Source organism: Melanotaenia boesemani, chromosome 19, assembly GCF_017639745.1.
Source record: "Melanotaenia boesemani isolate fMelBoe1 chromosome 19, fMelBoe1.pri, whole genome shotgun sequence".
NCBI classification, from domain to species: domain Eukaryota; kingdom Metazoa; phylum Chordata; class Actinopteri; order Atheriniformes; family Melanotaeniidae; genus Melanotaenia; species Melanotaenia boesemani.
In genome coordinates, this window is record NC_055700.1 from 18,366,830 (window position 1) to 18,390,690 (window position 23,861).

Below are 23,861 nucleotides of genomic sequence, written 5' to 3' on the forward strand. Positions count from 1 at the left end.
TTGTTCAAAAGCATGATATTAATAATTTATGGTTCAGTATACTCAAAGTACATGTGCAAATACATCTCTGAATACTGTATGCTCTTAAAAGTCACACATACCAGTTGTATCTTCTGTGCCACTTTCTCTAGTCTAGATCAAGGCGTTTGCAACAAAACAATGCCCTTAAGTGATTTGAAATTAAACTATGATGCAATATAATGAAACAGTCTTGAGGTTTTCTTTGTTGTAGTCCATGACTACTTGTCAGTCAGGATACTTATCATGCTTGAAATAGTACTTGGCTTGAGCTTGGTGTGTCTTCATTCTTCTGATGCTAGATAAGTCAGTCCAACTGACTAAAGGACTTGGTACACGTCAGAAGTGCTTTGCCAGCAATGCACTTTCCCAGTGCTGGCTTTGGAGGTTCTCAGTGAGGTGTCAGATGAGAACGTAGTTACATGGACTTATTTCATATTACATTTTGCCTGACAAAAAGTAAAAGTATTATATAGTGCATTGCGGGTAATTGCCATTGCTTTAGTGCATTCTTTTTTCTTTCTTTTTTTTTTTTTTTTTAAGGAATACTAATCTCTTCATTTATTCTATTTCTTGTTGTTGTTGTTGTTGTTGTTGTTGTTCTTCTTCTTCTTCTTATTATTATTATTATGTTATATAAAAGTTAAATTTACATTACATGCATTGCTTTTAAAATCTAAGCAAAATATTGTTATTCGTGGGATTTTTCCTTTACAGACGAGAAGCTCCGCCCACACGGTCCGCCTCTGGTAGACGCCGGTCTGGCCAAGCAACGAACCCGACTATTGGCTGACGGATTGTGAGACACCCAGAGAGCCAGACAGTGTATGAAAGCTTACTGTTAGTTTAGGCTCCCTCGCCAAACAAAGTCAGTCTACGTTGGGTAACGATGAGTACATCAGAGTCTTTGGATCGAATGGAACTCTGTGAAAGTCTTTTAACATGGGTAAGAAATACAAATATAATGTTTTTCCAGTGACAGCTCTCCGGCGCCGGCGATGCTAGGTAGCATTCAAGGCTAATGATAGCTCGATGAGCTAACGGAGTGGAACGCTAGCTGACTAGAGGAAAATGACACGGGCTCGCTTTGGTTACGTATGCAGGCCAGCTGTTTGCTGTGTTTAGCTACTGATATCCCTGCTAGCCAGCAGCAAACCATCTACCATTGAGTTTGATTCTATCTCAGAGCAAATACGCTTTTACACAACGTTAGCTCAACTTTCCGATGCTAAATCTCTGCCTTGTGTTGAAACAAGGGGATTGGCCATGGGAGAATTTAACACTCCTTTGGTGAAAGCTTTTTTTAAATTCTTCTTCTTCTTCTCCGCATTTAACGTACTGCTCAGTGTCTGCGTTGGTACTGAATTCCTATCATTGTTGTGTTGTGTACCATGATCTTAGCATGTCCGTCGTCATTCCTTTCCCATATCCAAGTGTCATATGTGTTTACTTCCCATGGTCTTCAGGCCCCTTCTTTCTAGTCAAAGCTTGAAAATAGAAATTGAACATATACAATAAAACAGTTACTAGACGTTATAACCACGTGCTAATTTAGTGGTTCTTGTTTACATTATTAAATGAAACATCACAGCTACTACTTAAAATATGAATTTGGCTTTCGAGTTACTTGCTCGAAACGGTTACTTGCTTTTTCTTTTATTTCTTTTTCTCATTAATGAAAATAAACTGATTTTAAAAGGAGAAAAAACGAGTACAATTACATTGTTCAGCTCATATATCTTAAGTGGCAAGAACTCCAGAATATCTCTTAACTAATATAGATTTTCATACAAGTGAAATGTTGCAGTTTATGTAACAGAAGCTTGTGTCAGTGAATATTACTTGGATTTATTAACTGGAATGGAAATGGACGGGCTGAGATGTCATATTATTGACACTTTGCCTGACAAACTTGTTGTCACATAATAATACCAGCATGGGTCAGTTGTGTATAATAAAATCATGCATATGACACAGACAGAGGGGCTTGATGCTACCTTACATCTGTACACGTGCTTCCTTGTGTTGCATGCTTTTAAGAGGGAAGCTGGACTCAGATCAGTTTCAGGTGGATGTCAGAAAAGAGGGTATGATAGTTAAAGACCCCAGACTTTTGACTGCCAAAGGATCTTCATTGCTAGTGTCTTTGAAACGGTACCTCTTATGAATGGGTGTAGCAGGAAGGCAGTGTGTAGTCTATTTGACTTGATGGATAACGCTAACCTGATGATAAATTGAATAGGGAAAAAAGTGCATGAAAATGTCTTATGACATATTAATCACTGGACTTCTTTTTGGTTTTACTTATGTAGAAATGACTCTAAGTACAATCATCATCTGAAGTTAACTCTTACTTAGGAGGCAAGAGCTAATTTAAAATTGGTGATTGCACAATGTAATGATTGTGGACTAATGACATTATCCACCTTGTGCTTTTGCCATGCAATTCTTGCTGTCTTTGAGTCTCCCAGGAAAGCAGAGGCTTCATTTACAGCATAAACAAAGCCTATTTGCAACTGGGCAACCAAACTCGAAAAAATATTTTCATTCCATTGATTTTCTCAATAAGTGCATTTCTACTACACCTGGTGCTCAACCTTTTACTCAAAGATTTATTTATAAGAATGACATACATTATATATAAACAATAAATAAATAAATAAACCCCATCATTTATAAGTGCAGTGGAGATTTTTGTACTATTAAATATTTTGATTACAGAGTTTTTGTAATCATAAAGTCTCACACCTTGGGAGGACTGCAGGTTCAGACAGAGGCCCAGGGCTACTATTGCACCCATGTGAAAATCTTCATAAGTTGTTATGATGACTCTCTCTCTCCATCATGTTGTTTCAAGCTGGATTTAACATCCACACAGCCAGATAGGGTGACATTCATTTTTATTTTTGTTAAAGATCGCAATTGTAAACAAAATTAAATTAAAATGAAGTATATAAGGAGTCTAACTATAAATGATAAAAGAAGCTGCCTATGGCTTGCTACATAATCAGAAGTTGGAAGCTTTGCCGTAGTGATCATTTGTGTTTGCCTTTGTTTATGCTGTTTATGCACCATATTATCACAAAATAATAACACTGATACAAACCAACAATTGGACTTAAATCACTTTAATAAATAACTCGCACTGCGGAAGAGCTCCAAGATTTTTCCTCCGCTGTTGTGGACTGTTTTATCTGTGCAAAGAGTTCATATCATTGTTTTATTTATTTATTTATGTTTTTTTGGGGGGGGGGTCTCTTATTTTTTTTTTGTTAAAATTGCACCAAGTAAGCACACATGAATGTAGTGTGGATTTTTTTTTTTATTTAATTAATATAGCATATATTGTAAACATAGAGCTGACTGATGTTCAGCCCCCTGTGGTGATTATAGTTTCCTCTTTAAACTTGATCACTATCATTATGCGATAATTAGCATGTTTCTGCTGCCTTTAGTTGTAGCTGAGCGAGGCATGCTCTTACCTCTGTCTGACCATCTCTTTTCTAACCAGTTTCTGCAAACATCTAGGTGTATATTTCCTTTTTGGCCCTTAGGTCGCCCGTCTGTTTAATTCCTGCATGTACTTCGTGCAGTCAAACTTATTTTTCCTGCTTTTTATTTATTTATTTTGTTTGTTTTTTGTAATTTGTGTTTTTTTTCCTCCTTTTAACTTAATTTTTTTTACATCTCAACATATTAGAAATATTTTGTTGCTGCACATTGAACTTTTGAGTATGGTTCTGTCCTATAAGTAAGTATTAGTTGTGTTGGATAACTTCCATAGTAAACTGGGTATTATGGTTTAAGCTTCTTTTAAGATCTTATATGTACCCTTTAGCACAGTGCTCTGGGTGGTGTGCTCAAAGCAGAATGGTTGTAATCTATTAAGATCATGAAACAGGAGCAAATCTAGCTCATTTAGAATGGCTGAACGCATCAGTCCACACAATGCTTTGTTTCCAGAATTAATTGGGTTTCATTCATCATTCTGCTTTTCCACTCATAGATAAAACATTAATAAGACATAAGATATTCTGGAAAAAAAATAGCACATAATGTAGACGTATAAATGTTCATAACAATCAATTATCTGCTGTAATCACCTGCATAATCAAGGCTAAACTTTAAGAAAAGGCTGAAGTAGTGATTGCACAAATCCCACAGCTAAAGGCACAGATGGGGGTTTAATGTTGAACATTAAAGAGCATTTTAAAGCATTTAAGCTTTGAGCAGCACAACAGAACATTCATTAATGTAGTTTTCCATAGGAGTTATGTAAACACAGCAAGTTTCATTTCATTAGAAACGGAAGTGGTGATTGACCTTTTTTTTCTGTGGTCAGAGCCTCCAAGGTTTCATGATTAGTATCATCGTAATAAGCTAATTGGTTGTTGATGTGATGGTGTAATAAATACCTTTCAGATCTGCTCGGGCTGTATAAAGCCGTTACTACAACAGAATTTTAGGGGACAGTGGTTTAGGATAGAACCGGGGGAAATGCAAAAACAGGTGCTGGTCAATTTTCCAACCCGTCATCAACTACTAAAAGCATTGCATATAAAGGGTTATTAGTTAATTTCCTTTGCACAAATGCTTTTGCAGCCTTTTGACAGCTGTTCAGAGCATACAGTCTTTGTGTTGAATTACTGGTTCATCCTATATTTTCTTTCCTTCCTTATCTTTCCTGCAGAGGGGAAAGGATGCAGACCAAATGTTGTGGTTGGGTTAGAACAATAGGTCTGCATACAGCTTTTTGTACCATTTTTGTTTTGTTTCAACCCTCTTTAGTTTTATGCATATCCAGAAGTAAATAAATTCCTCATGCAGGGTTTTGTAAATTGTACAAATGTGTTTTTAATATGTTTATTTTTCCCTAAAAAGCATTCACTAGCTATTCTTTGGATGTATTTTAGCTGATGTGCCATCTCATTCAGAAATGTTAATATAACCCAGAGACATGTTTCACTGAAGTGTTAGATGACTGAGCAGTCACTACATGTGTAATTGAAGCAGGTAAAGCATTGCTCCTTTTCACTGGTAATTAGTGTTATGTAACCAGGGGTATTGTTTTGGTCTTTTTTTGTGTTGGCTCTAGGCCAGTGACTAGATTTAGCTACAAGATGCCCATGTTTTTGGAGCTCAGCAGCCTTAAAAGCTCTTTTAGTTGTTTTTGTAGTCCGTAATTTTAAAAGTTGAATATATTCATGCAAAATTGATCTCAGAAGGTCAATATAACAAAGGAAACAGTAAGAGTTAATACTCTGCTCTACACTGAAACAGTAAAATTAAGTTTTACTGTTAAACTAGAATAAAACAGATGTGTAAAATTGTGTAATTTAGATTAAATAGATTTTAGTAGTGGTGGGTGTTATTGTCAGCATCATGTTGCCCTCACAGCATGTGAATTTTGTCCTCGTACTGACTGCAGTGTCAAGTGTCTTCCTGTTTGCTGATCTCACTCCCCGTCCCTGCTAATGATGATGCAACTCTGTTGCTTTCTGTGGCTTAATCAAAAGCTTTCTAGTTCTTCAGACTAATATAATCTGCTTAAGAATTTAAAATTTAAAATCACAGATTAATTTACCTCTTTTAAAATCTGGTTTATGCTTAGTTAGAATTACATGCTGTGCAATAATTGGACAGGATGTTTGTGTATAATGATTATTTTTCAGAAAATTGCACAAAAGTGGGAAGTAGATTGTAGCTATATATAGAGATGATGGCTGCTAAGATCTCAAGATCATTAAGATACATTTAATGCTACTTTGCACTAAAATCTGTAATCATCAGATTCAAGTGAGTTTGTGTTTGAAACAGGTTCATCTAAATATGTGTGAATATATTCTTTAGTTTTAAGTATCTCATGTGGATTCAGGATAAACTCTTCGTGTCCAATTGATCACCCATTACTGAAAGAGTTTGGATAATCTCTTAAAGTTCAGTTGTAGATGAATTGTTTATATTTGCATGCTTTTTAGCCAAGAAAAGTGAAAGAGACTAAATTATACTCAGGCAGCATTACAATTCCTCAGTTTCTTCCTGTTTGAAATCCAACATTCCTGCTCTTAGTTTCCTCCTTTGGCATATGGGTCGTTGGCATCTAGACTGTAGAGTATAATTTCTGTTTGGACAGCAGACTTTCTGTCTGAACCATATGTGAAAGAAGGAAATGTGACAACACAGGAATGTAGTTTGAAACTAAGGAAAAGATCTGCTCCACGATAAAGGTGATGCAATAAGAAAGCAGTGACGAGCAAAGTCTGCTGGAATAGGGACTATGAGTAATCTCTCTATTGCTTGTGGATCAAATAAATACAGTTTTTATGGAGACACTGGAAAAACAAAACTTTGACTCTTGTCCAGTTGATGGTTTTATTTGATTTTCCTGACAAAAACTACCACTTTTTTTTTTAATTTCTGATATTTTTCACCAGTTGTCTCTTTACATTTCAGTGGTGAAAGGTTGGCCATCCTAGCATCTTATTACTAGTCATCACTCTGACAGTGGAGCTTCCTATGAAGCAGCCATGAGTTGTGATTAGTATGTTTCTGAAAAGTTTATTTGAATTCTGAGACGTTTTTTTGAAAGTGGTTGATGAACTGGTTGCTGTGTACATTTGCAAGATCTGTATCTCACCCAGCACTCAACATTTGTGTTTCTTTTTGTTGTTTAGATTCAGACATTTGGAGTGGAGGCGCCATGCAAGACCGTAGAAGACTTAACCAGTGGTGTCGTCATGGCCCAAGCTCTGCAGAAAATGTAAGCTACCCGAGTAGAACATACACCTGTAGCTATTTTGTTTGTGCTTTGATAAAGCCAAGCTCACGCTGCAAGATTTTGTGTGTCATCAACTTGTATTGTTCACACTGTGTGCCGTCTTGTGATCGGGGGTTTTTAAGTCTTAGTGGCTTCACACTCCAGAACTGATCTGCCATAACCAAGATTTTTCTCCAGACTTAATCCCGACTCGTCTGACTAATGTGTGTGAAACGCTTCCACAAAGCTTCTCGTGGAGTATGAGTTGACGGGACCAGTACAAACTTTTTTTCTTGTTCTTGCAGCCTCGACAACAAGAACAAACTCCTCGCTTCTCGTGGAGTATGTAACAAGTTTAAGTTGTTGATGACTGAAGAGAACTAACTTTTTTCCCCCTCCTCAGTGTCTTGTGTCTGTCATGGTATTGCAAGCTGATATCATTAGAAAGACTTTGATATTCTCAAAACAATTAACCAAATTCTCAAGTTTCCTGAGTAGACCATAGTTTTTTTCACTTTGGTCTTTCTCATCTAAGCTTTTATTGGCTGTCATCCCTCACATACCATCTTCTCCCCACCAACGGCTTCTAAATATCCAACATTTCAGAGATTTAAGCAGATTTTACTACTTCTAGCATCTCAAACATGGCTGAGGTGTTCACACTAAGCAATTGATGCTCATCAATTAGACTGATTTTCCTGGTGCTGTTTTTCTGCAACTTGACAACTGGGCTCAAAATCTTGCAGTGTGAGTTAGGCTTATTTTACAAAGTATGTTTTGTGTTCTCATAACATGTTACTTTTTCTGAATATTTTAGAGATATAGTGTATTTCAATGATGCTTGGATCAGCAGAGTCAAGCCAGAGGTTGGGGACAACTGGAGGTTAAAGGTAAGAAAAGCTTTTTTCTCAAAGATATAGATGTGGCATTTCATGCTTCTGCAGTTGATATGAAGCAGCATCAGTCTGTTCTTCTTTGATCTATGGAAGCACTGCACATCTGTAATCATGATTATTGATTACTATTAAAGCTATCCCACCCAATGTTTTTCTAAAATTTACAGCTTTTTTTTAAATTTGTTTTCCCAGATCAGTAATTTAAAGAAAATCCTCAAAGGGATCTTAGATTATAACCAGGAGGTAAGAAGACTTTTTTGAGAAATTCTAACACATATCTCATCAACCATAATCCTGTTGTAATATAATGACACAGTATACATAAAGTAATTTGTCCCTTTCTAGGTGTTAGGGCAGCACATCAATGACTTCACACTACCAGATGTTAATCTGATTGGAGAACATTCTGATGCAGCAGAACTTGGGCGGATGCTACAGCTCATATTAGGATGTGCTGTTAATTGTGAACAGAAACAAGGTGATTTTCTTATGCACTGTTTATTTTTCCCTCCCTCTGCGTGTGTGTTTTGCTAAGGGCTCAAGAACTTGAATTTACCTTCCTTTTGTCTGCGTCTCTGTAATCTGTAGAATACATCCAAACCATAATGATGATGGAGGAGTCGGTGCAGCATGTTGTCATGACAGCCATCCAAGAGGTAGATTTATCATTCTTTTTTTGTCCTTGATCAAACAATCTTAGCAAATGGGACTGCTTTACTAATTTGGTAATGCTGTGTGTAACTTACCACTTTTCAATAATCTGTTTGTGTTTCTGTAGCTGATGAGTAAAGAGACTCCGGTCACAGGGGGAAATGACTCTTATGTGGATCTAGACAGACAGGTATGGAGATGTTTAAAAACACTTATTTCTGTCTCTTATGTCCATGTTCCTGTTTTACTGTCCTTTATATAAATTACAAAGAAGTTTGTAATGGCAGGTTCCGATGTTATTTTTGCATGTTTAATCAGTTAATGTACACCGTTCATCTGAACCTGTTGCTGTGTAGTTAATGTCGCAGATGGTTCTCCTAATTTTGGGAAGTTCCTTTTTTAAATAGGAGCTAAGGTAGACAAAATAAAGCTGCTGTATAAGCAACCATCTGCCCCAGTTCCTGCAGTTCATTCACAAATACTAGAGCAAACTGCTTCCAGTAGTTACAGTATTCTCCGTTTTCAGCTGAAGAAGACTGTTGAGGATTTGAATGATGCTCTGGCTACAAAGGAAGAGATCGCCCAGAGGTGCCGTGAGCTTGACATGCAGGTTAGTTTCAGGAAGTGATTATCTCCCATGATTTAACACATAACCCTTTTTCAATGACTCTTGCAAATGACTAATTTTCCATCCAAACTGTTATAGGTTTTTGACACTTTTTTTTTACATTTGGACACAAGCATTGTTATTTGTTGTTAATATTTGTCTTTTAATTTATTTATTTTGGTAGCACATCTGCCTCCTTGTCCATCTATAATAGTGATGAAAACATAGTGAATTGCACTGCATCTTATTCTGTAGCCAAGTGACATCAGTATGGTAATACCTGCTATGATAACAAAATTGGTTTAACATGGTCTTATTTATTATTATTGTTATTGTTACTTTTAACATGTGTGAGACAAGTAAATGGTAAAATGCATAAATAGTTGCTGTATCCAACCTTGAATCTATATTGAATGTAAACTTTTTTTCATATTTTTTGTGTAGTGTTTTGCAAATAATTACTGTTTAAATGATGTTGCCAGTCTTTAGTGATATAGATATATTATTAGGTTATATTTGGACATAACTGGTCTACAATGACATGGTATCTAAACTGTCAATTTTTGTTGTTATTAATGGGAACATATACATTTTCCTTGTGAAATCGTTTACTTTTTTTAATCTTTGCATAAAAACAGAAAGAAAATAAGAAGCCATACTTTTTATGTCTGTCTTCTCTGCAAAATGGGAAACACATATGTTACACTTATTGTCTGCAAATGGAGGGTTAATTCAGGAAAATTGGAGCTATAATTTTAAACGTTTTTGTTGAATGGATTTCCTCCTATTTCCTTACCATTTCAATACTGTGTGCCTTGTTTTAAAGGCCCTCCATGTCCAAGAAGAGCGTGATAGACTGAGGTTAGAGTTTAATGAGCTAGAAGAGAGGGTAAATCCAAACTTTTTCTTTTTTTCTGTGCTGCTTTCTTCCTTTCATGATGTGTGGTGTGTCAAGTAGTCCTTTTTTTTTTTAAAAGTCTGCTTGCACCAAATTCTCCTCCTCCACACTGTGTGTGCATGTGTGTGTATACGCTTGTGCACAAATGTTTGTGCACACGTTTACACAGTGGTCCAATATGGGCACACCAGCCTCAACTGCAGTTTTGTCTGGGTGTGTCAGATGTCGCCCCCTCACTAATAACCCTCAGCGTGTCTTACCTCGGTGTGTGTCATGCTTTCCTACTGCAACAATGAATGGCAACGGAAAGAGGTTGGCATTTGAATCCAGGAAGGAGTCACTTCTTCTTAAAAAAATAGTAAAGGAAATTATTCCCATGTAGTTTTCATCTGCTTAATTTTCTCTTTTCACATAGAAAAATTACCCTTTTTTGTGTGTTTCTTTTTTACAGTTTTCAGCTATAAATGATCAAGCATGTTTTCTGGGTAACCTCTTTCTGGTTTTGAATTGAGCTGATCCCCCATATTGTTTTTTTTAAAGTCCTGGTCACATCTTTGATGTGATATAAGCTTGTGAGAGAACTTTCACACATGTGTAAGTTCTTCCAGAGTGCTTTTACATATTCCTGTTACCAGCATTTCTATGATATGGCATACATTTTAAAGGTTAAATGGTTTAAAATTGTATATATGTAGTCTTTTAAAAATTATTTTAAATTAGTTGCATAATACACAAAAGACTCAGCAGGTGGGATATACTGTATTTTATAATTTAAGGTAAATACAAAGTTCTGCCACACGATTATATAGCTTCTACCATAGAAACGGAGCAAATTCAATAATTCTTTTTTGAATATCACAAGTAACTCTGCCAGAATTCCAGAAAAGCTTTGGCTTTAAAAAAAAAAAAAAAAGGAAAAAAAATGCATATACAGTATAAAGGACAGATTTATTTATTCTGCTTTGCTTCGTGTGGAGTTTGGTTTCCTGTCTATCACTGAGATGACAGCATCAACCCAGACGCAGCCTTGCTACATGAGTTCATTTGGCTTGTTGGCGTGTGTTGCGGTGACCTAATGGATTGAGTGTTAAGAAGTTGTTTCAAGCACACTTTAGTAACTTGAGAGAAATCATTTTGATTTTTGTTTCATTCTAATCTAACTCATTTCCCTTTTCTGCATCTCCTCTCATCCTTGACATTTTTTCCATCTATATTTCTCTGCATTTTTGTTTCCCTTCATTCCTTTTATCTTCCCTGCTTTTCCATTTTTACCCTTCCAAATCCCTGCTGTCTATCTCCTCTGCTGATCTCACACATTCCTTTCTTTACACTCTTCTTCAACACCTTCCTTTCCTCAGGTTGCTGCCCTGCAAGAGGAGAAGAGCAGTCTTTTGGCGGAAAACCAAGTTCTAATGGAGAGACTTAACCAGTCTGACTCCATAGAGGACATAAACAGCCCTGCTGGACGCAGACATCTCCAGCTGCAGACACAACTGGAGCAACTACAGGAAGAAACTTTCAGGTGTGGAGCTGCAACATGCAAAGATTTAGCTACATAACAAGGAAAAGTTGAACTGACTGATGCTGATTTCTATAATGTTTAAATGTAATGATTTGTTATTGTTATCTTGTAGGTTGGAGGCAGCAAAAGACGACTACCGAATCCGTTGTGAGGAGCTTGAGAAAGAACTCCTGGATGTGAAGTCCCAGAATGAAGAGCTTGTTTCACTGGCTGATGAAGCGCAGAGTCTCAAGGATGAGATGGATGTCCTCAGGTAAGAACACAGAACTAACAGTGCATCAGAGAATAGGAGAGGTCTTTACAACTGGATTGACTGAGCGGAAAAAAAACAAACAAAAAAACATCAGAAAACGTGAACTTGATTGGACGAGCAAACTGAAAGTTGTCTGATTCTAATAACTGGCTGATTAAAACATACATCCCAGGTATTTCACCAAAAGCCTTTTGGATGTTAGCATTAGTTTATAGAACCTCACAAAACAGAACTGCTCCCCTTCTCAGGCACTCTTCTGACAAAGTGTCAAAGCTGGAGGGCACAGTGGAACACTACAAGAAAAAGCTGGAGGACATGGGGCTCCTCAGGAGACAGGTACACACAAACAGATCCATATATCCTTTTGTGTTGTTTCTCATTTAAATTTTCTTATCTTTTAATACCCATCACTGTCTGGATGTTTTAAAAAAATGTGGAAAACAGCAATCAGAAAGTAAGCTAACATTGCTGCTTACTCTGTTTCAGAATAAACTTATGGAGGAGAAAAACACAGCACTAATGCAGACCAACGTCAGCTTGGAAGAAGAGCTTCGAAAGGCGAATGCTACCAAGGGCCAGCTGGAGACCTACAAGAGACAGGTACCCAACAGACAGCAACCATGTCGACACACATATGCAAAGCTCATTATGAGCACTAACCCTGGCTGTGCAGTGTAACGCCCCTCTGCTGTTGCAATGCTCTCATGCACAAGTCAGATGTTATATTTTGGGGAGATAATGCCTTTTGTTGACCTGTCTTCTCTCTGCACAGGTAGTGGAACTTCAGAACCGACTGTCAGAAGAGTCTAAAAAAGCTGATAAGATGGAGTTTGAGTACAAACGTGTGAAAGAGAAAGTGGACTCACTACAAAAAGAAAAGGATGTATGTACATTTATTTTGACTATACAGAGAAAATAATAGTCCAAAAAGTATTTTTCTTAATACTCAAACTATGCAAGTACTGGGTCATGTTTTAGGGTAGAAAGTTGGCCTACTTTAAATCAAAAACAATAACAACCTCAAGCACATTAAGAGACTTTATTTCAGATCTTAACTCTGTCTCCTATGTAGCGTATGAGGACTGAGAGAGACTCACTAAAGGAGACAATTGAGGAACTTCATTGTGTCCAGGCTCAAGAGGGACAGCTTACATCAGGTAAAGACATGTCCAACTGAGACATGCATTTTGGATTGATTGAACTTATTTATTTATTTTAAATATGAGCGTAGTCTACCGGCTCTTTCCCAGCTGAGACGACCATGTATTAATGGGTGTTATCTGTTTGCTAAGGTTTGCTCCCGCTGGTCAACAATGACGGCTCTGACTCGCTGGCAGCTGAGATCACCACTCCAGAGATTCGGTAAAATAATAAACGTCTTTTCAGAAATTATTTTACCGTTCTAATACATTTTTTTTTGGAAAAACCATACAACTTACAATGGAGCCATTCAAACTATGTAAAAGAATAGAAACTAAGATAGGATTTCTGTGTGGAAATCAATGATCTCTATTTTTATTTTAGACATGTTCCTAAATGTTTTGCAAAAAAAAGGAAATAACTTAAAAGAAAGTTACTTTAAACAAAGATTTTTTTCAAGGTTTTGGACAGTATTGAACATCCGTGGTGCAGTCATCCATGGTGTAACCAGCTCCTTAAGTCTATTCATTGGGTTTTTCTGCTGTTTAAGGGAGCTAATTTTAGCAGAGGGCTCTCTGTAGAAACTTAGGAAACAACTGTGCAAGAGTTGCATCAGTCTGATAACAGCTTTCTAAGATGGAGTTTTCAATACTGTGCTTTTGGGTTTTTACAGCACTTTTGAACCTAGAACAATTGTGGATTTACACTAATCCTAATCTTTGAAAAGCTGCTTTTTTGGAGGGGGAAAAGCCTTAAATGAATTAAGTTTAAGAAACTTATTACTCACCAAACAATGCTATTGGGGCATGACCTGATTTCACATTCGGAAAGCCTTTGAAGGTGTTGCTATGGTAATATTTAGTCATTTACTTAGACTAAACTAGAAAAAATGTCCACTTGGTGTCTGAAATAATGCAAATTTGTGTTTCTTAAGTGTCTGTTCAGCTTCAACCTGTTGCTTTTAAAAGCCCTGTCAGGGATTTAGTGTTACATTATGTAAGCTGACAAAGCAAGAGCATCAGCTGGAAATATTATTCCTATCTCAGTTTACTGTACTGGTTCTACCCTGGCTCTACCTTTGCTTGCCAGGACCTGTGAGTTTTATATGGAAATGAATGGAAAGACTTGTCGGTTCTCCTGCTGGAAAACAATTCCTAGCTACACCCTAAAAAACATGAGTCAAGCGACAGACTAACAACCAACCTGTGATCTGACAAAGGGGCAAAATGCCAGGACACAGAAATGACCCAGCTCTCCACCCTCTGTCTTAATGTTTACCCCAACACAAAGCCCTCTTATTCACTATTTATTTAGATGTTTTACAGACCTGTGTCCAAGATAAGATTGTCCTAGTCATTCACCTTCCTTTGTAAATGTTAAATTCTCCGTCATTGTTTGGTTGACTCTTTTCTGATATTAAGTGCAAACCGGTTATACTGACGGCTTTTACCTGCTACTGTACCACCCCTGATTTGGATCATCAATGTTGTGTGAAAAAAGGCAACCTTTATTGACCCAGCTTAGCAACCACAGGGGTTACTCAGGCTTATTTTTATTTTTAGCTTTTGGTGGTGTCAGTGTGTGACGGTCAAACACTTGCAGTCTCTCATTACAGCAACAGGAATGAGTCTTTATTTGCTGTAAAGCTTTAATTATTAATGAGATGGAGTTGTGTGTCTTTGTCTATGTTTCTGTAAGTTATGGATAGAATTAATCATGCTTGATAATGTGATCAGATTGGATCTGGTTGGCTGAAGTAAATTTAAGGACCTTTACCTTATCTAGACTAACCTGCTACTGTCTAATGTGTTTCTAAAGCGAACACCTGATCCGTCTTCAGCATGAGAACAAGATGCTGAAGCTGGCCCAGGAGGGCTCTGACAACGAGAAGATTGCTCTGTTGCAGAGTCTACTAGAAGATGCCAACAGAAGAAAAAATGAACTGGAGACAGAGAACAGGTCGGTGCAGACTCGTTCTTCTGCTGGGTAAAGAAAGATTTTGCTGCAGGGACTCTTGGCTTGTTCACATTGAGTGTCACTTTTCTCCTGCATGTTAGTGTTAATCAGTCAGCCATTCATTTCCCCACAAAGGTTCTCTTTGTCTGCACAGACCTAATGTTTTATTTATCTTTTTTTTTTTTTTTAGCTATCAGTTTGCTCACTGCAGTGTGAAAGTCTATGTTTTCAAATTGGCCTTCTGTTTGTTTTATCTAGGTTAATCAATCAGCGTTTGATGGAGGAACAGAGTCAGGTAGAAGAACTGCAGAAGACTGTGCAAGAACAGGGCTCTAAAGCAGACGATGTAAGTGGTTTCATGTTTTTTCTGTACTCTGTGTGTTTCTGATATCAGTGGAAATAGATTTATTAACCAAAAAAAATCCAAATTCCAGTCATACCACTTTTCCAACACTACATTACACTCATAGATCATTTTATTTTCAACTTTCAAGGCTAAAAAGACAGACCATCACTTTTTTCAACATGCACTTACTGGCCTCTGTGTAGCCAAAAGCATCAGAATGACTTTTTATTTTGTTCTACTCTGCCTATCTTAGTGCTTTTAGGCAGGGGGCTGGACTGTTTTAAGTCAGTGCCAAAAATCTAAACGACAACTGAGATTATTACATGAATGATAAATTCTACACATTTGGTCTGTGTAAGATTTTTGCTTTTTGGTAAACAAGTTTCAACCCTTGTCCACTTCCTTTTCAAATAATGCTCCACTGTTAGACTATAGTAAGTATATCTATTTACTTTTACCTTCAAGATGTTGTCTTTTTTGTTTGTTTATTTTTCCCCCTGAATTAAATGTATAGTATAGAAAAATAGAATAAAGTATATTTAGTGCACTGAAAAAATGTTTGGAGCAAAAATAGAGCGAGAACACCTCCCTGAGTAGAAACCCAGTCCTGCTTCCCCCTTTAACTACATCCTGTAACAAACCAGAACCTGTGATCTTTCCATAGTGTGAACTGATTGGCTTTTACACCGGTGTGCTGCATACCGCCTGACTACATGTCACACTGAAACACTCATTACTGGCTCTGATTCCAAATACAATATAAAAAAAAGATGTGCAGCTTTTATTGTACATTTTATTACTATCTAAACAAAGTTGGTTTAAGGTATACAAAGCTGAGGTGGATATTGCTAACAAACTCATTATTGATCATTATTCCATACCCGCTTTGATTTAGTATGTGATGAAAGTTTCTAACACTTGTCTAATATTCACTTTTCCCAAATGGACATACTTAGCAATGTTCAGGACTCTTTGCAACTTTGATTTGAAAGAATATTAAATATGAATTCATTTATCTGTTTAAAAGAAGGGGAACATACCATAGTGATCAGAAATTTGAACATGTGTTATTTAACATGATATTCTTTTCTTTTTTTTCCCCCAAGTCTTCAATTCTTAAGAAGAAATATGAAGAGCACATGTAAGTGATCTTCATATGTTTCTTTCACTGGATCAGAATTATGTGCAATTTCTCTGGAAATGACTTTTATGTGTCCTTATCATTTAATCCCAGAGTGCTTTCTATGAAACATTTATAAGACAAAAAGGGTCACTTTTAATCAATGATTTCTTCTTTTATTTCAGGGAAAAAGTAACAGAATTAAACAATGAGTTATTGAAGAAAAATGCCTTCATTGATGAAATGGAGCCAAAGTACAACGCCAGCTGTGAGTTTGGAGTGAATGCTGAATTGTTGAAACCTGATGATTTTCATTCTCTTTGATTTCCTGTTTTCGCTTTCATTCCGCTGTCAAGGCAAGAGAAATTGGGTTATTTTCATTTCTCTGTTTGGCATCAAAATAATGCAAAAGCTACCAAAGTGAACTTTAGTAAACTTGGTGGAAATTTGAAACCTGGGCAAAGAAAGAAGCCATCAATATCGTGCAGAATTAGGTGGCTTTTATTAAAATTGAAGAGTGAAACATTGGCTTTAGTGGAAGAGGCTTGATTCTGAAAACAGAGCTGTAATGACGGTGTAGAGGTGTTGTAGAAGCAGCTAAACTACAATGTTTTCCCCCTTTTTAGCCCAACGAGTAGAAGAGCTGGAAGAAGCCTTGAAAAAGAAAGATGAAGAGATGAAGCAAATGGAAGAGAGATATAAGAAATACCTTGAAAAAGCCAAGAGTGTGAGTGAATTTTCATCAATTAAATATCATTTACTGGATGTACACTTACCCCTTATGTTTGTTGTAAGTAAACAAAAACAAGCAAACATATGAAATCTGCTGTTTACAGGTGATCCGGACACTGGACCCCAAGCAGAACCAGGGTTCAGGTCCAGAAGTCCAGGCGCTGAAGAACCAGCTGCAGGAGAAGGAGAGGATGTTGCATTCATTGGAGGTAGAAAGTTAAGAATCCATCAGCAGTCCTACAAAAAATGTTTTTATATCTGTCACTAGAGTTCTAACATTAGGATAGCTTTGGGGTGCAGTTTAGAAAATTCTTGAAAGGCTTCAGTTTTTTTTTGTATCTGTGCTTCTTCCAAACAGAAAGAAATGGACAAGACGAAGAGCCAGAGGGACCACGAGGAGAAACTGATTGTTTCAGCCTGGTACAACATGGTGAGAAGCAGCTTTATAGACTGAAACCACCACTGGTATCTCTGGTTGCCAGTGTTCTTTTTTTAAATTCTGTTATGGCTCTATTTTGAGATTTTATGCAAAGGAGAAAAATGGATCAATAGTCATAAATAGATCAAATAGTCAAAAAATAGATCAAACAAGCAAAAACAGCTTCATATCCAGCGAAGAATTGGATGTTGTTATCAACCAACTCAGCCACTAGAGGGCAGCGTAGACTGTTTTATGATGATAGCAGATCATGTTTGCTCATAACGTACAGATGGATAACAAATTAAAGGAAGACCTAGGCCCAGACTAAGGGCCCCTACTACAGTCAGAGATGTGATGTGTTGGAATGTATTGAGTCCAAATGTTCCCTTTGAGGGAAGGGATCATTGTAAGTCAATACATAGTTGTTTTGAGTCATCCCATTTCTTTCCTGGTGTGTGTCGTCTCTTCCAGAATGGCACTGCCCCGATCCATAGACCACGAGGGGTCAGTAAATGATTTGATGAATTTGAAAATGGCCTATGACTTTTATAGTTACCTGATGTCTGCCAATTTGAACACAGTTGGACTGACTTGTGGCTCTTACCTCTATCATCAAAACAAAAGAGGGAATATCTTTTGGAAAAATGGCATATGGTCCCTCCAGTCGAACCAGCGTCAAAGCACCGCAGACAAGCAGAGCAACACTTTGTGTCAATTTTTGCTTTGATTTGTCACCTTTCTGCATCTGATCAATACCTGATATTGTTTGTGATTTGTTAAATCAGCCCTAATAAATCTAGCCTAATTAACTTTTTCCAGCATGAGGATTATTGCACTGATGGTGGCAGACTTTGTGTACTAAAACATTTTGTAGTCTTATGTAGGTGTTGGCTCTACCTACAAATAAAGCTCTACCATCAATTAAGATGCTTCCTTTTTATGTTTTCCCAGGGCATGTCGCTGCAGAAGAAGGCGGCTGAAGACCGACTTGCTAACACGGGCTCTGGTCAGTCATTCCTGGCCCGGCAGAGACAGGCCACCAGCACACGCCGCTCCTACCCAGGCCACGTCCAGCCAGCTACCGCAAGGTAGATGGCTGTAGAACCCAAAAATACTGGGACAAGCTACTTTTCAGATCCCCTGAACTTGCATTCAGTAGGTGTGCCTGTTTTGAGGCACACTATTTACATTCATGTCTAATGCGAGTTCTTGTTTTACTGCATTCTGCCTATTGACTTTCTGTTTTTCTTCTCAATCAGATCCATGAGGTAGAGATGCCGGGCAAGGCTGCCCAGTTGTTGCACCAGTTTTTTTTTTCCTGACTAAACTTTCTTTACCTTGAATCCTATGAAGCAAGACTTCTACCTTTTTTCAAACCCCAGTATATTTGATAGGAACTAATCCCTCCAAGCATCTTCTCTTCGTCCCCTCCCAACCACTTGTTGAGCCTGTACTGTGTGGCAAACTTACTATTCAGATAATCTGGACCGCAAGGCTCAGAAGAAACACATCTTGTTGACAAGTTACTGTCATTTTTAATAAGAGGAACTGCTCTACCTGTTCATGCAGTATTTATGCACATCTCTACCTGTGATAACATTTGATGTTCATGTATTCTTTGGGTTGGAGACTGTCTTACAATGTAGCTTTATGGAAGTCATCTAATTTTGAATTAGTCTTAAGTTGATTGAGGCAAAGGAAGATGCATTATCACATGTAAATGTTTGATTTGACTACTTAAAGTCTGAATGATCTCCTTAAATGATTTCTAGTAAGACTACATGATGTGAAAGCTGGTAACTGCTGGCTGGTAACAGTGTAGCAATAATTTTTATGGTTATTCCCAAGAAAAGGTGCTTCGGCAGGTTTTAAAGTTTCTTAAGAATGTGCAATCTTCAGTTTGGTGGTTTTCTTAGATGCTGATCTATCTAATAGCCGTTATAAGTTTGTTTTATCTAGCAAATAACAAAGTCACTGTTAAGCAAAACTACTTGATTTGGTTTTGGCTCTACCAGCATATACGAGGATAGTCGGACAACACCTCATGTGCCATAGAGATTGATTGTATCAGTGATCTGACATAAAACCATTTAACCACAAGACTGTTGCTAAGTTGAAGACGCTGGGGCTACAAACACAAAGCTGGCTGTAATTAGTTTTGCGCATTTAAGTTGTTTCGCTTTTCCGTATCAGATTAGAATCAGTTGATTGCTGTCATAATTTAATAAGAATGTTTGGTTCTATTTACATTCGATAGAACTGCCTGTGTCATTCTTAATAGGAATTTTGAACCTTATCTAAAGGCAATTATTCTGATCCTTTTCTCTAACCAATTTTCTTGTTTTTAAATCATATCACGATTGACCTTCTCTTAACTCTGAACTTAATCTGATCTGTGTCTGAGTAGATCAAGGGCGCAATGTTGAATTCACGCTAACAAGCTCTCCCATCTGACCATCACTTCTCTCTCTCCTCCCTCAACAGCAATGTTACTGCATGACTGACACACCAGTGACCTGCCCAAGCCTTTCTGTGGCCTACATTGTCTCCATGGCTGGGCTAGGCTGAGGCATGCAATGCATGAACTGCCTGCCCTGCGTACTGTTTGCATGAACCTTGCATTGACGCAAGCCTGCGAATAACCGGCCTTCTAGCAGCAGCAGCATGAGCACTAACAACTCCCTCAGCAGTGTTGTGCAGCATAACCTCCAGACAAGCCTGAGGCAGGATGGGGTCAGAAAGAAAAACTCTTCTCCCAATTAATTTCTTTTCCACCACTCTGGCTACTCTTCGCTCATTATGATGCTCTTGTGTTACTGTTTCTGTCTGTTTCCCTCTGTCTTTTCTCCATTTCTTTCATTTCTTATGGACATGCCTGCTTGAGCATCCAGTCTGTTACAGTTCAACATATCATATGGAAGAGGGGATAGGATACAGCAATATTGTCTGTTTTCTGTAGTATTTGTGTGGATCTTGAAATTGGCTGGCTGTTTGAGGATACCTCAGTGACATATTTACATATATCTGTTTCAATTGGCATGGTTGAAGGATGGAGGTAATATTTGAGAGGTGTACCCTGCCAACCAGCCTGAATGGTATAGAGTAAGGAGTCGACATCCTTTAAACCTATACATTAAATGTTTATGTCCAGCCTCCTCTAAACACGTCTCCAGATTGCTCTAGAGACATACTCTACCTTTGTTGTAAACCTCACATATCAAATATAGCCCGTTTTAGAATAAGGAGAGCTTTACAGGGCTTCACTGTGTTGCCCTGAAGGCTTTTCTTTGGGCAGATTGCAGCTGGAGCATAAGATTACAAAGTGTTTAAATGAACAACATTGTTACTGATGTGCTTTTACACAGGATAAAAGCCCCCATTAAGCCTATTTGCAATGCTTTTCAGTGTGCCTCTGTCTCGTGCGATGCACACTTAAAAGTCATTTCCTTCGTCTTTCTGGTGTAGGTGTTTTTATTATTTTATTTATTGCCTTTAAGGCAAATCATTTGTGGTCTAATTGGGGCAAATATGTTCTGCTAAGTGCAATTTTTCATACCTTTTTATGCATTTTGAGCAATATTTTGATAAGATTTAAAAGAAAAATAAGAATGTGAAACTGCGTTTGCTTGTGTAGGCTAATGCCAGGGCCATTCATTTAGGCTCAAAGAGGTGAAGATGTAGAAAGGAAAGGGAAGCAGATGCAGTAAATAACCTTAAATTATTATTTGGCTCACAGACTATTTTAAGAAAAAAAGAAACAAACAAAAAAAACATTCACACTATTCACTTTAAAGACATCCTGCATTAGATGCCAGTGTTGTTCATTTGTGTAACCATAGGAATTTATATGTTGGCATTAACTAGAATAAGGGGACTCCTTGCGTATGCAGTGTTCTAAATGACACAAATTTTAGTTTTAGACATGGAGAAACATATGTTGCTGCAAGTAATATTGTACATTTTGTTTGGCTTTTTTAAATAAATTTCTTATTTAAGTTTTATTTTTAGAGCTTATTAAAATTTGAAGTTTACACACTACACCAAGCTGTATGCATTTTGTAGGTGTAAATGCATAGAAAAACTTAAATGAGAGAGATGAGTGAATCCTCCAGTTTAGTGCCTTTTTATATAATTTAAAACCTTCTGTTTTTTAGGATTTAAAGGCAGTAAGGCATCTTGCTTCATGAGCTGCGTTATGTCATTTTTAAGGAAAGAAAATGTCTCAGTGGAGATTCATCTGCTTGATAATTAACCTCTACGCGGGCTTAATGAGGGCTTTTTCTCTGTATATATACCCTGTTTTACTTAAGATATTTCAATCGTTTAACCATAATTTGATCAATGCCATGTATTTTCTCTTAATGGCTTATTTATTCTTTTGCCGCTTCTACAGCAGTGTTAACACTTGTTCTTTTTATCAGTAGTATTATCACTTATACTGTTACAATGGATGTGATGGAGTTAAAAATACAAAAGGAGCAATGCATTGAACAAATGGTGTAAACTGGAGGAGAGAAATGTTACAGTACATGAATCTCTGGTTTCCACAAGAAAATCACTGTGCAAAGATATTGTGTATGCAATGTTTTGTTTTGTTTTTTTCTTAACTAAAAAGCACATTTCGATTGACTGAAATCGTGAATTTGCGACGATCCTGCAGGTGATGTGTTTAGGTTTAGACAGCAACAAAGACCAGCGTCATAAGCTCAAAGCTGCATTTGAAAAAGCTTTGATTCAGTGTTAGCAGCCGAAATTAGTCACCGAAGGAGTTTGTTCTCCAAAACTGAGTGGTAAAATTCCATTTGTGGCGTGTATTCAGAAAATAGTCTCGTCCAAGTGTTTTATAAAGCACCCACCAAACATCTTGCAGTTGGAGCGTTAAGTTAGATTAACCGTCCATCCCTAGAAGTCAGGTAAGAAATCTGTAAATAATGGAACTCATCCACACTGCTGGACCTGCTGGCATTTCTGTCAGGGATGTGGGAAAACCTTTGTTTTTAATATCTCGCTCAAAAGGGATTTTTTCTCCCTTTTCTCCCCATTAAATTTACCACTTCATATTTATTTGCTTAGATTTTCTGTGGTTATTACTACCTGATGTCAGAACTCAGCTTTGGGCCATTTTCAGGGTTTATCAATACCAACTGATCAGCAGTGAAGAAGGAAAAAAGACAACATGCTACTCTGTTGAAAGTATAACTCCTCATTTTTTTTAAACTAAATATTTTAATTGAGTTAAAGTAATCCACAAAACTCACTATGTTGAATTGAATCTGCATTGCCCTCCCCGTGTGTTTTTGCTGCTAACTGCGCCGTGGCCCAGTCAAATGTATTAGATAACATGAGCAACACAAGGCTGCTCACAGGTCAGAATTATTACGCGTGTTGTGGTTGCTTTATTTTTTTTACTCATTTGAAATACCGAAGTAGCAAATAACCTTCCATTTGCCAAGTTTTATATTGCTTGTATACAAATACTTTGTACATACAGTATGTATTAGTGGTGTAGGAAGTATCTAAATATCTGAGAATGAGAGAGTAAAATTTGCATCTTAGGTGGGTTTTATTTCACATCTGTTCATTGAGGACCTGCTAATGGAAATGTGCTTCCTAAACCACAAAACCTGGAAACAACCTTGTAAATAAAACTTGTAAAGAAAAACAATAAAATATTCTGCCTGCTTGTTTTCTCATTTCTGTAAATTGTTCAGTGACCACACACCTACACACACCTTAAACAATGAAGTTGCAGAAATTAGTCTTCAGGCTTAATTTGTTAGTGTGTTCCTCATGTTATATAAATTTATGGGGAAAGGAACAAAAACAGCCCTGTGGTAGCTAATAAAAGTAATAAAAAAAATTAAATATGACATTATTCAGTTTAATTAAGGCTATGCCAGCTAAAGACCTCTAGAGAGCAGATTAAGGAAGAGGGATTTTTCTATGGCCTGTAACTCAAGCATACCCAAAAACTGATTGTCTCCCAGAATCCCATCCCAAATCAGTCTACAATGCCATACTATATATACTGTTAAATTTCCAAAATTGATCTTGAAAAATTTAGTTTTTAAATTAAGTTTCTACCCCTGTAACAAAGCAGGTAAGTCCACACTATTTATCTCTGTTTCACACAATTCCAACAGTCATGAATTAACCATACTTGTTTGATTTAACATTTGCTTCGATCTTGCTGCGAGGTTGGCAAACACTAACTATCCTGGGTTGGTTTGTTTTTGCTTTCTAGTACAGCTAATATACATAAATATCTGTTGAAAGCAACACAGACACTATTCATACATCTAGTTCTATTTATTTGGTTAAAACTGTTTTGTTTGTTAAATATTTAATTTTATAGCATTACTGACCATACTTACTGTGTTCCAGGAGGAAAAGCACATAATTTCCTATATTTAAAGGGTTTGTTCTGATTAGCAAGTATAAGGGGGGATTAGTTATGTTCAGTTACAGAAATTGATGTTTTCTATTCTTTAGTTGCATATGGTACGAAGACTCAATGACGATTGTTTAAGGGGTTATTTAAGTT

At 37.1% G+C, this 23,861-nt stretch overlaps 1 protein-coding gene across 4 annotated transcripts; it reads left to right on the forward strand.

Moving 5' to 3' along the window:
* Window positions 1–815: 815 nt before the first annotated feature.
* On the forward strand, window positions 816–22,998 carry hook3 (hook microtubule-tethering protein 3). 4 transcript variants are annotated; one of them, XM_041969957.1, is made up of 25 exons: window positions 816–964; window positions 6,693–6,778; window positions 7,593–7,665; window positions 7,864–7,914; window positions 8,017–8,149; window positions 8,260–8,327; window positions 8,450–8,512; window positions 8,849–8,932; window positions 11,186–11,349; window positions 11,462–11,602; window positions 11,851–11,938; window positions 12,089–12,202; window positions 12,375–12,485; window positions 12,675–12,759; window positions 12,895–12,964; window positions 14,561–14,701; window positions 14,957–15,044; window positions 16,151–16,185; window positions 16,350–16,432; window positions 16,791–16,891; window positions 17,001–17,105; window positions 17,255–17,326; window positions 17,789–17,821; window positions 18,269–18,405; window positions 18,577–22,998. In XM_041969957.1, exons 1-25 carry the CDS (start codon window positions 908–910, stop codon window positions 18,587–18,589), a joined length of 2,196 nt encoding a protein of 731 aa, XP_041825891.1. In that variant the 5' UTR covers window positions 816–907; the 3' UTR covers window positions 18,590–22,998. The 4 variants fall into 4 exon arrangements, with proteins under 4 accessions (XP_041825891.1, XP_041825890.1, XP_041825892.1 ...); XM_041969956.1 differs by having other exon boundaries at window positions 19,802–22,998; XM_041969958.1 differs by lacking the exon at window positions 17,789–17,821 and having other exon boundaries at window positions 19,802–22,998.
* Window positions 22,999–23,861: the final 863 nt, after the last annotated feature.